Raw genomic sequence first — 15507 nt, 5'->3', positions numbered from 1 at the left:
TGTGGCGCACCCTACGGGTCGGGCTCAAAATGCTTTGGTAGACCTATTTCCAAAAAAAGGACGGAAGGTATCTGCCAAGGTTTGTGATGATTGGCAAAATTAGTTATGACCAATTTTCTGCTAAGCCATACTTTTTGAAACTTCTTTTTGGTTGATGGTGGCCATGTTTATGGACCGATCTTGCTCATTTATAATAGAAATGTGCGTCTCAGTCTCGCAATGCTGTAAAACCAAGTTTGGTGTTGATGTTGATGATGAAGTCAAAATCCCAAAATGTCTGTTCACATCCCTGCTTCTCACATTATGTAAATGAGCAAAAAAACCCATCATGGCAGACTTTTATGGTCCAAGAGTTTTTTTTTGTAGAGCACATTGAGCTGGACTTGCGTGTCAAATTTCAAGTCAATCAGAGTCAAGGTGTTAGGGGCGAAGCCTTTCCAAAATTATGCATTTGTGCCTTAAACATAGCGCCACCATCTGGACGATTGGGCTCAAGTTTCTTGGGAAGCATATGCACATAGTTTCCAGTTATTGGGGCCAAGCTTCAAGTTTGAGATGCGTAATAAGTGCGGCATAAGTGAACAATGAATAACAATAAACCCGCAGAAAGACAACAGGGTTTGAACCCTAAAAATACATCTGCAAGTCATTTAAACTGTATTTTATTAAAAAATATTCAGTAATGATATTTAATATACGATTGATTAAAACATAATGAAGCGTACACAGTGGAAACAGACATTCAAATCTCCAAACATTGACTCAGAACTCGTCCTGGTTGCTTCGAGCGTCTTGGAGCTGTGTGAGCGATGTCAGAACCTCCCCGATCGGCCTCCGTCCCAGCTGCTTCCCTCCTCTGGTTCTCACGCTCACCGTTGCACTCACACGCTCCTTCTCCCCGACCACTTGAAACAGACACAAATTGTCCAATAAAATGGGAGTACTTTGAATGTAAATAACAATGAGTGACGCGTTTGTAGCGGATTACAGAAAACAACCGTAATGGATCCGTTCCATCAGGCACCTTACCAAATATGTAGTTGTAGCGGGCAAGTTGGGCAGAGCGAATTTTCTTATTTAAGGTGGCTCCCTCATCCTGATTCATATCAGCCATGAATCCAGCTTCGAGGAGAGTCTGAACCACCTTAAAAAAAACAAACCGTACCTCAAATGAGATTAGGCCTGTAAACACTGCTTTCATTAAAGGGCAATTAATCACAAAAATAAACTTGGCCTGCCTATAGACTGTAGAGCAACCCCCTGCCCAAGACTAACCTGCTGGGCATAGGACTCGCTATCGCCCCCTACAGGGATTACCATGACCTGGGACGGAGACAACCACAACGGCCTGGGAGAGATACACAGGAACGGTTCAAATAAAGCTGTTATACCATTAGCGCTGGAAACACATTTATGACTCTTACTCTTATAATAACAATAGGTCCATTTACCATTTCCCCCCAAAGTTCTCGGCCAATATTGCGATCATCCTCTCCAGAGATCCCAGCACCGCTCTGTGAACCATCACCGGCCTGTGAGCCTGCCCATCCGACCTGTGACATCATTCCCAAGAAGCAGAAAGACATGGACATAAACAGCCCTGATACAAAGAAACCACGCGACGACAGGATAAGGCAGGGAACGCAAGCTTAAAAAGGGAGGGGTTGTGCTGGCGCGAAAAAAATAAATAAGTTAAATAAAGAAATGACGGGTTTCCTATCATCTACTTAGTGTTGGTCCGCCTTGTTCATCTTCATATGATTCCCAGAGCAATAAGAGAACTTCAAATAGAACAAGCACAAAGTCAAAGCCCAGTTGCATGTGTTTGCAAGAGTTTGAGATCAGATCGTTACGAACGTGAAAGGGCCCCACGCCGGCGCATGCGGCCGTTGTTATTTCATCACACACTCACCCAACATACTGAAGGTCAAATCTGATTGGCAGCTGGAAGTCCAACTGGATGGTGGCGCACTGATGCTGTCGACCGAGGGCGTCTTTGATCTGGACATCGATCTTGAATGACATGAGACACGAGGAGTTTACTACAAGGACTTCCTTCTGTGCCAGGTAGGAAATCTTAAAACAAGCTGCAAGGGAAAAGCTTCATTCTTATAGGAAATGTAATATAAATCAGTTTCCTGGGGTGAGCTTATCTCATAAACTGTTGCCAGCACACTGACGCTCGGTAGATCGTGAAGAATGTTGTGTGTGTGTGTGTGTCCGACCCCACCCTGGCCTGAGCTGCCTTCACATTTTATGATCTTTGGCTGTATTCCTTGAAACATCTTGTGGCTAAAAGTAGTTTCTAAGACCAAATCACAGACAATCCTAAAGGACAATGTAGATCAATAGATGAGAGAGCTTTATGGGCTCTGAGCATCCCCTCTATAAATGAAATAAATCATTGAAATTATAGATCACATTCATTATCTGTGATGACACGTGTAGCAGAGAACGGTTATGTATAAAGGGATTAAACAACAAAATGAACATTTGGGGAAAGGGATATAAATCCTTTCCTCTCACAATTTGTTTGAATGTTTTGTAAATTGTTTAAAGGTTTTGCACTTCTCCATTCCGTTCGGTATGATGCACAATGTTAAACAGATCGGCTTGGGGAAGGGGGGTCTTTAAATTTAGAATCTTGACCTGTGAAGATAGTTTGGTGGAGCTGAATACTTACAGTAACTCAAGGTAATGTATGTGGAAGCATTAGCACACTTCTTCCTTGGCTTGTTAAAGTGATCCCAACTCCAAACGTGCAACTAATGATGGCGGCTCATTAAAAAGCTGTTTAAATTCATGGACTACGTATTTCACAAGGTGCCGTGGGTAACAATTAAGATATTAAACAATTAAGCTGAACATAAACTCGAAGTCAGGACTTTATTTTTTGGTTTAATGTATAAAATCAGTGGCACTCGTTTCTACTTTTGTGTCTTTACGATGGATTTGTTGGCACAGACTGGTCCCCTTTCAACACAAACCGTGGGCACAGCGGTGAGTAAACATGACGCTACGCGGTGCAACACGAGGTCAACCCGGCACTTCCTCTTATAGCTCAAGATTTCTCCCCCTCCCGAGGGCGGCTCTTAACAGCTTTGGGAAAAGGTTTTAAGATGAAAGTCTTTGCGAGGAGGTTCTTGTGCTATCTGGGAGGACTCCTTAGTGGGAAGATAAGACGCTTGGTGAACACGGCCACCGGTTCCTGTAACCTCTCCTCGTTCTGGAAGTCATATGCCGGGTTCATTCAGACATAACGAGATTAACTTCATGTCACTTTCAAGGACAAAACAAATGTGATACATTTTCCATGGGACCTTTATTCATTTAAATATAATACAAGATAGATAGACAGACTATGCTTTAAAACATGTAAAAGCCTTTAGGAAACCAGCCCAAGTTATGTGTATCTTTCCACATCCAAATAGAATCTACGGTAAAAATGTATGACCCGCCATTTTCTCTTTTTATCCACAGCAATGGGAGGAAGGTCTCACACCGACACAGAAATTCATAGAGAATTAACGTGAGCAGAGCTTGAACCCTGGGGAACGATTTGTTTTGAATTGAACCCATACGGGGTACTATGATATACAAACCTTTGGTCCATAGAAGGCACCGTCTCCTGGGTTCAGCTCCCAGCGCTCACCAAACTGCTGCAGACTCCTTTCCAACTGCTGCTCACAAGAGAGAGAGAGAGAAAAAAGTTACTAAGTGAATAATTTCCTGCGCTTAATAACTGTCAGATGAGTTCATATTTGTATGTGAGAGAACTTGGACCAATTATGTCCAATTGCCTTCATTAAATCATCTCACATTTCAAACTGAAATCCCAAACAGAACTCGTCAAGCAATGACCACAGCACAGTAATTAGATCAGTGGATGTCATTACACCATGTCATTATATTTACAGAACATTGGTCTGGGAGCGTGATTTATTGCAGCTATCCTACAGTACGTACACATTTGCACAGGTGGGGATTTCTAGGACTGTGCGGCCGCACTAAACACACCGCATTCCAAATGATGATGAAAGACCAGGTGTGTGTGTCTGTGTGTATACCTGTTCAGCAGTGTCCCACAGGTGAAGCTCCCCTAGGCACGGCGTGGGGCGCGTGGAGAGGAGGCAGTGGAAGGAGAACCCAAACACCGTGTACACACACCTCACAAAGTCCAGACAGGCTACGATCTCGTCTTCCAGCTGAGGAGAGGGAGGACCGCGCGCCGAGGGGAAGTGACTCAACAAATGTGGCAAAGAAGGAAAAAAACAATCTGCGACGGTTACATTTTAATCTAGGTGGGAAAGCCAGCCGGTCTGCGTCTGAGCCCCGAGCGCTTTAGTGATTAAGTTAGTCCCTTAGAGGTAAACAAGTCCGCGGCGGCATGTGACTCCTCGCTGTGCAAATCAATGGGAAACTAATAGGAGGACGGAGGCATGCAATCAGTATCCTGGAGAATGTGCACAGCTCCAGATTGAGGTTTACGCCAACAAACACAGGAACATGTCTGCTTATATAGGGAGGTGAGGATCAGATAGAATTAAGTTCTGCATTTAAACCCTGGTTGCAGCATTTAGGACATTGAAGGGTTTCTCCTTATTCCATATCTACTCAGTATATAGCTCATTCCGTGTTTTGGATGAATGCAGTTGGTTTTGCCGTTAATAAACAGACTTGTCATGATACAAATCCTTGTTTGCGTGCGCGCGTGTACCTGCTCAGGTGTGCAGAAAATGTGAGCATCGTCCTGGCAGAACCGGCGGACCCGGGTGAGGCCCCCCAAAGCTCCCGAGAGCTCGTTACGATGCAGCGCCCCAAAGTCGGCCCATCGCAGGGGCAGCTCTCGCCAGGACCGCGAACGCTGCTCAAACATCAGGCTAAAGAGAGCGGAGCGGTGTCAGGGCCAGGAGGAGGTGTGTGAGAGTCAGAGAGTGAGAGTGAGAGAGAAGGCTCACCAGTGTGCAGGGCAGTTCATTGGCTTCAGAGCAAAGGTCTGCGAGCCTTCAGACGTCACGGTGAACATGTTGTCGCCGTAATGCTCCCAGTGGCCCGACCGCTCCCACAATGCAGTGCTGTACAGAGTCGGGGTCACGACCTCGTTGAAGCCCCGTCGTCGATATTCGGCCTACGGGAAAACGAGGGGGGAAGGGCGAGGAGGTTGACGACGGTTGTAGAGGGAAAAGGTGAAAGAATAAGGGGGGGTGGCATGAAGGTCAGACCGTCACAACCTAGTGATTAGACTGCTAAGTGGAGTAACATCCTGACTAATGATGCGAATCGCACAATCTTCGGGCTGAAAGCCGCCTAATGGCGCACGTACACGCGTACTGTGTGTGTATGTGGGGTCCGGGTGCTTGTGCCCGCACACAGTGGTGCTGCGTGACATTCGCAAGAGAAATATTTACTGCAGTCAAATCAGTTGAATAGGGAAAATAACAAAATTATTTACAGATTTTTCTATTTCCACCCTAATTCCAGTATTCGTGAGGAGGTCAAACAAATATTTGTGTGTCTCTGTGTACAGGCTGGCAGGCGAGCAAGCGTGTGACTCACTGACCGAGCAAGTGTGTGTGTACCTTTATAAAGTCTGTGAGCGTGTTGTAGATGTGAGCACCTTTGGGGAGGAAGAAGCAGCTTCCTGGGCTCACGTCGTTGAAGAAGAAAAGCTCCTGGTCCTTAAGAGAGCGGACGGATACAAAACCGTTTCAACAAAAAATAAAATTAAAAAATGGAATAACGTCTTTACACAAGGCTGCCGCCGCCGCCCTCCCGTTAAGACGGGTTCCGCCGCCTGTCGCTGGGTTTACCGTGCCGATGCGTCGGTGGTCCCTCTTCCTCGCCTCTTCCTGCTCCCTCTCCCACACCTCCTCATCTCTCTCTGCTGGAAAAGCCACAGCGCTCAGACGCATCACACCGGAGGTCTCTAGCTCGTCGCTTAACGTTATAGGTGACACCTGAAAGTGGGGGGGGGGGGTGAACAGAGAAGAAACAAGAAGTGTTTGCTTTGCATCTGTGAAACTGCAAATAAAACGTAACTCCAAATAAAATATATCACAAGTTACAACAATTCCTTATTCATAAAGAATAAACGCTTGTAAATTGTTGACCGCCGCCCCTTTCCCTCTTTCCGGCCTCCCCTCTCTATTTTTTATTTATTTTAATAAATAAAACTATCTGACCCCTTCACAGAAAAGGAATGAACGGTGACGCATGACCACCCCCTGGTGCTCTCTCACTCTATGTTGTGTCGTTTGCAAAAAGGAAAAGTGATGCTGAGAAGAACGGCAGGCTTGACCGATGGAAGCCTGTTTGTAAAAGCGTTGAACAGGAGCTGGCCCCTCACAAACACAACATCCTGCTGCTGATGTCGTTTCCAGCCTGGCTGCTATGGAATCACAGTCTGCCCAGTAACACTCCAGTATGGAGATCCCACCCTGTCTGTGGATCGATTAGGAGAGGGAAAATTCCATTTTCGGGTTTCCGCTTTGGAGACAGACAGTTCCTGGTCCCGGTACCTTCAGGGGTAAGTTTGATCCTCGCATCCTAACAAGTTTATCACAGGCCTTGGATGTGTGATGGAATTGTTTGTGGCCTTGTTTTGGCCGATCCATTGTACCAATCTCAAGAAAAAAAGTCAGTCATAAATCATAACCGTTCTTCACGGGAAAAAAAACAACTACGCAGTAAGCAGAACTAATAAAATATCTACTACCTTATTTGGAGAACACTTGGATAGAAAATGGAAACAAGCGAGAAGAATCCAATAATAACAAATTAACTCTAAAGGAAGGAATCTCTGTACGTATGCATGTATGTATGTATGTCCTTCGATTATCTCGACAACCGTTCATCTGATCTACTTCACACTTGGCGGGGGTATTGCTGGGGATGAGGATTGAGCAGAATGAAAATTTAATTCCATCGGTTGCCACACATGGCTCCTGGTGAATTATAGGGATAACTTTTGTGGCACCGCTAATGCGTTTCACTATTCACACATGCAGCTACATTCCGGAACATTTCCGTCTTGCGCCTTTTCACACATGCTGTGATAATGCCGGTATGGATGGAGAAAGGGAAAGTCCAGCGTAAGTCATCTGGTGCGGTCCTGGTCCAAACCCCACACCCCCTGCGGTGCAGAGCAACTGACGTAGCGGCGGCGCGCACAATGAGGATGTATGTGGACGTAGCACACAAATAAAAATGAATATGCCAATAAAATAAATCCTGAAATAAATAAACAATGCAATAAATAAATATAAATAAGTAAATATAACCCTGACGGACCGGGCGGAGGTACGCACGAGCCCCCACGTGTGCCTGCCGAGGTGGGGGGGGGGCCCCGACCCTGGGTTCTTCTGAGAACCCAGGGTCGTGCAGTGTCAAATTTGGTATAATTTGGTCACACGTGTATTATTAATAAACTTTGAATAAGCAGTGAACAGGGAGCCGCTCAGCTGGCGGGGTGGGGCTTTGCGAACAGCGTGCGATGCGCAGCGGCGGGACGAGGCTTCAGGGCTCTGCCACTGAGTCAACGTCCGCACAGATTCAAGATGTTTACATATACATATACATACTTTCATACATATATGCAGTGAAATGTAATGCAACGCACCCGGTAATTACACACAATATGTCCTAGGAAAATTTCTTTCTACTAGACCAACTAAGTGATTCCTAAAACGTAATTCAGTAAGTCGAATACTTACAGAATAAAATACAGCCCGTTTCGAAACAGTGCAACCGTTCTAAACAGGCACTGCGTTCCAAACAGTGCAGCCTGTTCCAAACCGGCATGTTTTCAACAGGCACAGCACTAGTAATAATAACAATAATAATTTAAAAAAAACAAAATAAACAAACAAAAAAAAAAAAGTCGAGGACAACTACACCACATACCTGCAGCATCTTAAAGACCTTGAGGAGGCCTGTGTGAGGGAGAAGAGGACCACTGCAAACCCCTATACTGTCCCCACATCTGGAGAAGAAAAAAAAAATATATCATGTTTAGATAGCCATTGGTGGATAGATCACCCTCAGCAGTGTGTGTGTGCGTGTATGTACAGACTATATGTATAATTACCTGTACACTGTCGTGGTAGGACCATTCATCTGCTCCTCAACCAGCTGAAGTCTAAGCTTACTATTCTAGAAGAACACCCACAAAACATACAGATTAGTCATATACACTGCAATTTAATTTGGCCAATGGAACAAGTGGAATGAGGTCAAATTTGAAAAAGCAAATACAACCGCACTAGACTGTATCAATGGCACACCTTAAGCAGGAGGCATTCTTAACTGGTGAGTAAGTCCAATGCCACTTATCAGAGGTAATGTATCTAAACATTCAATTATACAAGCTGGAACAGGTAAAGCGACAAGCAAACATCACTAAATCAGAGCCGGCAGGTCTGCCGAACAATCTTGTGGTTCACTAAAATACAAGTTATTTATCATAAAGACTGATGTTCTGTGTGACTGTCAAAGGGTTGTTATTAATCATATTGGTTCAGGAGGTTCAATGGCCAGGTAGGATTAAACCTCCTTCAGAACACATGAAAGGGTCAAGATAGAGGCAAACATATTTGAGATTACAAAACCAACAAAATAAATCCCATCTGACGTGTATAGATTTTTTTTTTTTAAGGTTTCCGTCTTACGCCTGAGAGGAAAACTCCAATCAGAATGCAGAGTGATTGCTGACCTGGAAGAGCTCTTGGACTTCTTCTTTATTCAGCTCTAGTGTGGACAGGGGTAGTTTGAGGGCCGCAAATTCCTTACACCTTTGCTCCACATCGTTCAGAGACAGGCCACTGCGAGTGGGGACAATTTTAGAAAAAAAACGTGCAAGTCAATATGTTAGGTTGTCAAGAAGAGAAGTGCCAAAATCATCACTGCGAAAAACAAGACACTTCATCATCCACTTTGAAGGGTCTTATGTAATGAGCCCTATATAACAAAGCTCTATGTAGTGCAACATTCTTCCCTCAGAACTCATAACGTGGGCATTCCTTTTGAAGAATAAGAAGGTGCAGTGTCAAGAGCAATTGTCAGTCTGCATACCGATGAAAAAAAACCCCAAAAAAAAAAAAACGAACACCCACATAATTATGTGGCGAAAATAATGAGAGGGGCCCCGAACCCTAACCCAATGTTTACCAAAACAGCCAACCTATAATAGATAAGGCCAACTATAATAAAGCTCAACCTACTCCCACATATGCAAAGTTGGACTTGCTTGGATGAGTGGGACAGCTTACTTTTGTGAAATAATGTTTAAAGTAATTTTTGAACCACATATACATACTTTTATCATGTTTTAAACTGTATCCCATCGTCAAAGATGGCCCAGGATCCTCTCACCTTTGTGCCGGCAGGTGGTCGCAGTAGAGTCCGGACTCTGACACTCCCTCTCTGCACAACTCTGCGCCAAAGATGCCCTCCAGCACCCCTCCCAAGACACACGTTCCTGTCCTCCATGCTGCCTAGGGAAGGGGGGATGAGTACAAGACAGTGAAAGAGGGACTACTGCTGTCCGCCTGGCCCTATTTCTCAGAGTTGTTTTCAGTCCAATTTTATTACAGTAGAATGTCATTTATCTGAAACCGGCGGGAAACCGGGGAATATGGATAGAGCCATAAACAATTCAAACGTTGACACAAAGAAGCATCACAGGTATCATCATCACAAGTATGATCAATAAAAAAGAGATAGTACACCTGTGACTGTAACGTTAACTGCAGCTTGCATGGATAAAAGTTTCAATAAACATTCTACAATAGGCAAATTGCCTGAGAGCGGAATAAAGTAGCAGAAAACTTATTTGTTCACCACAAAGTTTGGTTAAGTGAGGTTCGGATAGGCAGGTCTCTACAACAACTACTACTTTACCTGCTTCCCCTCTATGGTGTCAAACCCCAGAAGCTGCAGATCACAGTTGGCTTCCAGGGGGCGAACAAGATTCCACAACTCCCCATTCACCCTGCTCACCAGCTGCCCTTTCAACCTACAGGAGTAAATACAATAACAAATATGTACGCATTAATGATGAAAGAAACAAAATGAGGGGTAAAAATGAAGGTTTATGATAATGTCTTCATATCTTACCTTGTCCTTTGAGCAACTTGTAAGGGAGTGGTTACACCGGCTGTTCCATCTATTGTCTTTCCATCAGCCAAGCGGATGGTGAGGGGGCGCTCTGTAAATACAGCTCCCTCGCTCCTAATACCTCTCTTATCACGGAGAGACTCAAACACTCGCAGTCGCTCAGAAAGAGCAGGGGCCACCTGCAACTAGAAAAGGAAAAAGGACATTAGTGAGAGTCAAAGAGACCTAGGATTTAATGTGAAATGGAAAATGGACTGCGGTTGATCTTAGTGCCCTTTCTAGTCCTGAGGACACAAAGGGACTTTACAATTTTGCATCACATTCATACACCAATGGCGAAGGCTGCCATGCAAGGTTCTAACTTTGCTCATCGGAAGCAGTAACAGGGGTTCAGTGCCTTGCTCAGGGTCACTTTGATATGCAACCAGGAGGAGCTTCATATTGGAGCATGGCTAAATGGTGAATTCACTTGTGGGAGAACAAGGATGGGAGCAAAAACTTGGGTGAAAGGAAAGACGGACGAGGTAATGGCACCATGATTTCTTCTGATATTCGTTCCATCCTTGATTTACAAATACAAAGATCAGGACAAGAGGGTGAGTGGAGGGTAGAATTGGAGGGCTTAACTGATATACACTCACTGAGTACTTTATTAGGAACACTTCTACACTTACTTATTCATGCTATTATGTCATCAGCTAATCATATGGCAGCAGCGCAATGGATAACATTACGAATATACAGGTCAGCAGCTTGAGTTAATGTTCACATCAACCATCAGAATGGCGAAAAATGTATTGTATTTATTGTAATTCAATGCATGACCGTAACCCAGTGTTTTTGACCGTGGCATGATGTCTGTGCCAGACGGCAGATTTGGGTATTTTCATGCACAACAGTCTCTAGAGTTTTTTTCTCAGAATGGTGCAGGGAAAAAAAACCATCCAGTGAGCAGCAGTTTGGCAGATGGAAATGCGATGAGAGAGGTCAATGGAGTATGGCCAGACTGGCTGGAGCTGACAGGCTACAGTAACTCAGATAAGTAGAAAAACATCTCAGAATTCACAACACGCGGAACACTGAGGCAGACAAGCAAATAACAGCAGGAGACCACGTCAGGTTCCACTTCTGTCAGCCAAGAACAGAAAGCTGAGGCTGCAGTGGGCACAGGCTCTCCAAAGCTGGACAATTGAAGACTGGAAAAACGTAGCCTGGTCTGATGAATCTCCATTTCTGCTGAGGCACACAGACGGTAGGGTCAGAATTTGGCGACCGCCATGGACTCAATCTACCTTGTGTCGACAGTCCAGGCTGGTGCAGTGGTCCAGAGATTTTTTTTCGAGCCACATTTTGGGCTTGTTAATACCAATCAATCACTTGAATGCCACAGCCTATTTGAGTATTGTTGCCGACCCTTCATGGCCACAACTGACCCATCTTCTAATGGCTACTTCCAGCATGAGAGTGCACCATGCCATGTCACACAGAAAAAATTGTCCCAAACGGTTTCAGATTTCCTCAGTTTCCGTCACAGTCACCGGATCTAAAGCCGAGCGAGCACCTTTGGGATGTGATCGAACGGGAGATTCGCAGCACGAATGTGCAGCTGACAAATCTGCAGGAACTGCGTGACGCAATCATGTCAACGTGGACCAGAACCTCGAAGGAAGGTTTCCAACATCCTGCGGCAGCCGTGCCAAGGAGAACCGAGGCTGCTTGGGGAGCAAAGGGAGGCCCCGCCCAGTGTTAATATAGTGTTCCTAATAAGGCATTTGATTAAACGCCTTTCCCGATATTAACTCAAATGGAACATGTAAACATGAACACCTGATTTCCGAGCGAACAATTTAAAAACCGAGCCCCATCCCAAAAGACCCTGTCCACCTCACTGCTACGGATGACTTGATAACAACACCGAGTTAGCTGTAGCTGCGTACGTCCAATACGCGTCCCAGAACGCATGCGTGCACACCTGGCCGTAGCGCCGACGCGGGCCAAGCGCCGCGCGTAACGAGGGGCGAACGATCAACGAGCCGAGCGCCAGTGTCGCCACCATCCTGGAGCCCCACACACACACACACACACACACACACACACTGTCCGCAGAGCTGCGCCCTCAATGCGTGCCGCCATGACACCGGAAACCAACGACGGAGCTGATTGGTCAGGGCGGAAAGGAGGGCGGGGGGGGGCGTAAGACCGAGAGCGCACGGGTGCGTGCTCGTTCGCGACACGGTCGGCGCGCCCGCGGACGGACGCCCGAGATCCTCCGCCCGCCGGTGGCCGGCGGAGCGTCCAACCGTCAATCGCGTGAGATCGGACACAAAATCGTGGAAGAAGCTCGCGATGAAGAAAAAAAAATAAAAATAAAAAGAAAACAAAATAAGAAAGGGAGTCCGAGACCGAACGGGATGAGGAACATACACGAAAGTAATTACAAAGAAAAGAAAAAGAAAAGTTAAGCAAGAAATCAAGCCCATCCATAATGAAGGCAGATTGCTGCGTCAGGTCACACGGTCCTGCGCCCGATTCTCAGCAGAACTACCCAACAAATGGAGTTTGTCAAAGAAATCCACGAAATGTTGCATAAAAAAAAAAAAAAAAAAAGGATAATGCCAATACCATTCGCTGGAATGAAGCCATTTGGCGAACAGCAGGTGCGCCGATAGTAACCAGTTGGCCAAAAGCCGTCATCGTGTCGTATTGATTGTGACCGTCCAAGTGCACCATTCAATACGACCTGGATAAATGAAGGAGCTTAGCATTCGTTCTCCCCTTCACGCGTGAAATCGAGTCGCTTCAGGTGAACATTTTTCAGTCAGGCCAGTGTATAGAAGTCATCTCAGAAGTTTGCCTGTTGTACCTTCCTTGACCGACGCGAGAAGGGTAATCGCTGCAGTACCCGTGACGGACCGCTAGAGGGAGCCACACCCCCTCCACACGGAGTTTGAAAGGCCCTTTCGAGCCACCACGTGGTATCTGGTTTGAAAATGAAGACGTGTGCTGAACATCTAATTACGTGACGATTTGTGCAAAGACAGGACGTAATGCCCTTCAGTGGTCTTGTTTGGTAAAATACTTGCATTAAAACTAGCTCATTCCGCTGTGACCACTTCTAATGAATTGCCCATCTGCCAAACTCAACATTTACACACACGTGCGCGCGCGCACACACACACACACACACTTCTGTGTCTGTACATGTCCAAAGAGGTTATAGGCGACTAGTTTAGACCAAAAGGATGCAAGAGTGTAGCTTCAAATACTTTTACAAAATACTTTTACAAAATACTTACAAAGCAGCCAGACAAGTGTTCGTTTATACTTGCATTATTACATTGCATTTAGCAGACGCTTTTATCCAAAGCGACTTACAATTATTCAAACACCGACGGACGCAGCCATCGGGAGCAATTAGGGGTTAAGTGTCTTGCTCAAGGACACTACAGCATGCTAGCAGGAGGAGCCTGGGATCAAACCAGCAACCTTTAGATAAGTAGACGACCAGCTCTACCTCCTGAGCTACCATCCCGAAAACTATGTGATTCAGTGTATTTCCTAAGTCCGAGAGCTGGCATACTGGACCGATTAGAAGATAATTGAGAACACTATTATGAGTTATGAATATTAAGGATGCTAGACACTCAGTCAGGTCTTTCTGCCTTGGCTACAGTAACATGGTTGTACATCATATTTGTGAGTCTTGTGGGTTCTGGTGGCTCAAGTACCACCACATCAACAAGCTGATATCTAGGAGTACGTAAACGGAAAGAAGAGAGAAAGCTATCACGCTTAGACAAACCTAAATCATAAAATCTGACGATGAAATATTGGAAATTACAGAATACTATCAAACTGCTAATATTATATTGCAAAGACAGAACCAACTCAAGAGCACTGATTGAACAGTCTATAATATGTATTATGCTAAAATAATGTGGGAGTAGGACAGGGCAACACGCACGCACACTGGTTGCAACAATGTCCCTGGAGCCTTGACTAAGTGTTATTGTGCTGAAATTGAAGCTTGAATTGTGTTCAGGGGGGGAGGCCTATCACAGCAGGCGTTGAGAATAACAGGTTTCATCCCTCTTGGTCATACTACGTAGTGCCTTTTCTCATTTGTACAAAAAACATTTACTCAGAGGAAAAAAGGTTGGCAAAAAGAAAACAAAAATAAAGTCTTTGCAACATGCATATTTTCATCTTGGCATTAAATGAAAATAAATACAAAATAAAATGCAGAATGTGTGCAAGTTCTGAACTACCAGAGAAGAAATCACACCTGAAAAGATTGGAGTCTGCAAGATCAGTGATAAAGGATCATTGATGAGGGTATGAGTAATAACATTCAACCATAAAACATTTTACACACGCCATCAGCTTCTCATGTCGGCAGCATTTTCAAGCTTAGGTTTAAACACAATTTCTTTTCCAGCTAAAGCGTACATGTAAAAGTAGGTACTGTAGATACAGAAATGCTTGAATTGATCAAATCCCAGAATCGGAGGCTAACAGTTTTAGCAGAGATGACGTTGACTTTTAAAAATTAGTTTCACGCACAACACGAGAAAATTTAACTCAGTGTTTGCAGAATTGTAGGAGAAAAAAAAAAGAAAAGAAATTGTTTTGGATCGGGTTGGATTACTCCTTTCTATCGCTACATCATTACAATGTGAACATCTGCTGGAAATATTCACAGTGAACGCCTTCTTTATGACCGGCACTTTTCTACAAATTTTTTAAGAACTAGTAGGACTGGACAAAAAGCTCGGACCAGAAACAGACACAGCTATCTCCATCTGCTATAGGAAACTTAGTCACATTCCTTCAGAAGAAAGAATGATTTACCCACTGTGTCTGGACCATTAAATGCTTTTCCTAAAATGAAATGGAGGCAGGGACATGTAGATGGACAGTCATTTAAGCAATAGTCAAGCATCAATGAAGAATTGAAGAGGGGGGGGAAAAAAAAGCACAACATTGTAGTGAAGAGTAAGTGTACCAAAAATTGCCTCTTAAACTCAAGACGCGAGATAAGAAGACATTGTGAAAGGTCTGACTTCAAAACATCCATTTATCACTAATATAATCCTATGTTGCAGAAATTAACCGATAACTCAAAATACAGCACACAAAAAGCAGAAATGAAAGTGACATGTTTGTAGCCCAAATAAAAACAAACCACTATCATAAACATGTCTGAAAACATGTAAAAAAAATAAAAAATAAAATAAAAAAAAACATCAGTGGAATTAATGACATCAACTGACCAAATAAAGTACCTCCCCCCCAGTTGAATTGAAACTCTGGATTTTATTGTAAGTAAGGTCAGTACATGTAGAAACCTAGCAAGAGTGTGGTTCCATCTGAAATCCTCCCGTTATACCGACT

At 44.5% G+C, this 15507-nt stretch overlaps 1 protein-coding gene across 2 annotated transcripts; it reads right to left on the bottom strand.

Moving 5' to 3' along the window:
- Nucleotides 1-652: 652 nt before the first annotated feature.
- Nucleotides 653-12222, bottom strand: tars2 (threonyl-tRNA synthetase 2, mitochondrial). 2 transcript variants are annotated; one of them, XM_080005294.1, is made up of 18 exons: nucleotides 12086-12222; nucleotides 10114-10298; nucleotides 9898-10012; nucleotides 9370-9491; nucleotides 8711-8819; nucleotides 8087-8151; nucleotides 7903-7981; nucleotides 5811-5957; nucleotides 5580-5678; nucleotides 4959-5128; nucleotides 4718-4880; nucleotides 4068-4205; nucleotides 3603-3680; nucleotides 1913-2013; nucleotides 1452-1553; nucleotides 1276-1348; nucleotides 1030-1144; nucleotides 653-905 (listed from the first exon to the last, which is right to left on the bottom strand). In XM_080005294.1, exons 1-18 carry the CDS (start codon nucleotides 12167-12169, stop codon nucleotides 763-765), a joined length of 2088 nt encoding a protein of 695 aa, XP_079861420.1. In that variant the 5' UTR covers nucleotides 12170-12222; the 3' UTR covers nucleotides 653-762. The 2 variants fall into 2 exon arrangements, with proteins under 2 accessions (XP_079861420.1, XP_079861421.1); XM_080005295.1 differs by having other exon boundaries at nucleotides 10114-10292; nucleotides 12086-12170.
- Nucleotides 12223-15507: the final 3285 nt, after the last annotated feature.

The sequence above is a fragment of the Zeus faber genome, assembly GCF_960531495.2.
Source record: "Zeus faber genome assembly, chromosome: 8".
Classification (NCBI taxonomy): domain Eukaryota; kingdom Metazoa; phylum Chordata; class Actinopteri; order Zeiformes; family Zeidae; genus Zeus; species Zeus faber.
Note: the sequence above shows the minus strand (reverse complement) of the source record. Positions and strands in the feature narration are given on the sequence as shown.

Coding starts and splice junctions, on each gene's coding strand:
- tars2 (XM_080005294.1), bottom strand. CDS start 12,169: ATGGTGGCGACACTGGCGCTCGGCTCGTTGATCGTTCGCCCCTCGTTA. Junction 8,152..8,710: donor AAGTCCAAGAGCTCTTCCAG/GTCAGCAATCAC, acceptor GTGTTCTTCTAG/AATAGTAAGCTTAGACTTCA. Junction 5,958..7,902: donor AGGTCTTTAAGATGCTGCAG/GTATGTGGTGTA, acceptor CCCCACTTTCAG/GTGTCACCTATAACGTTAAG.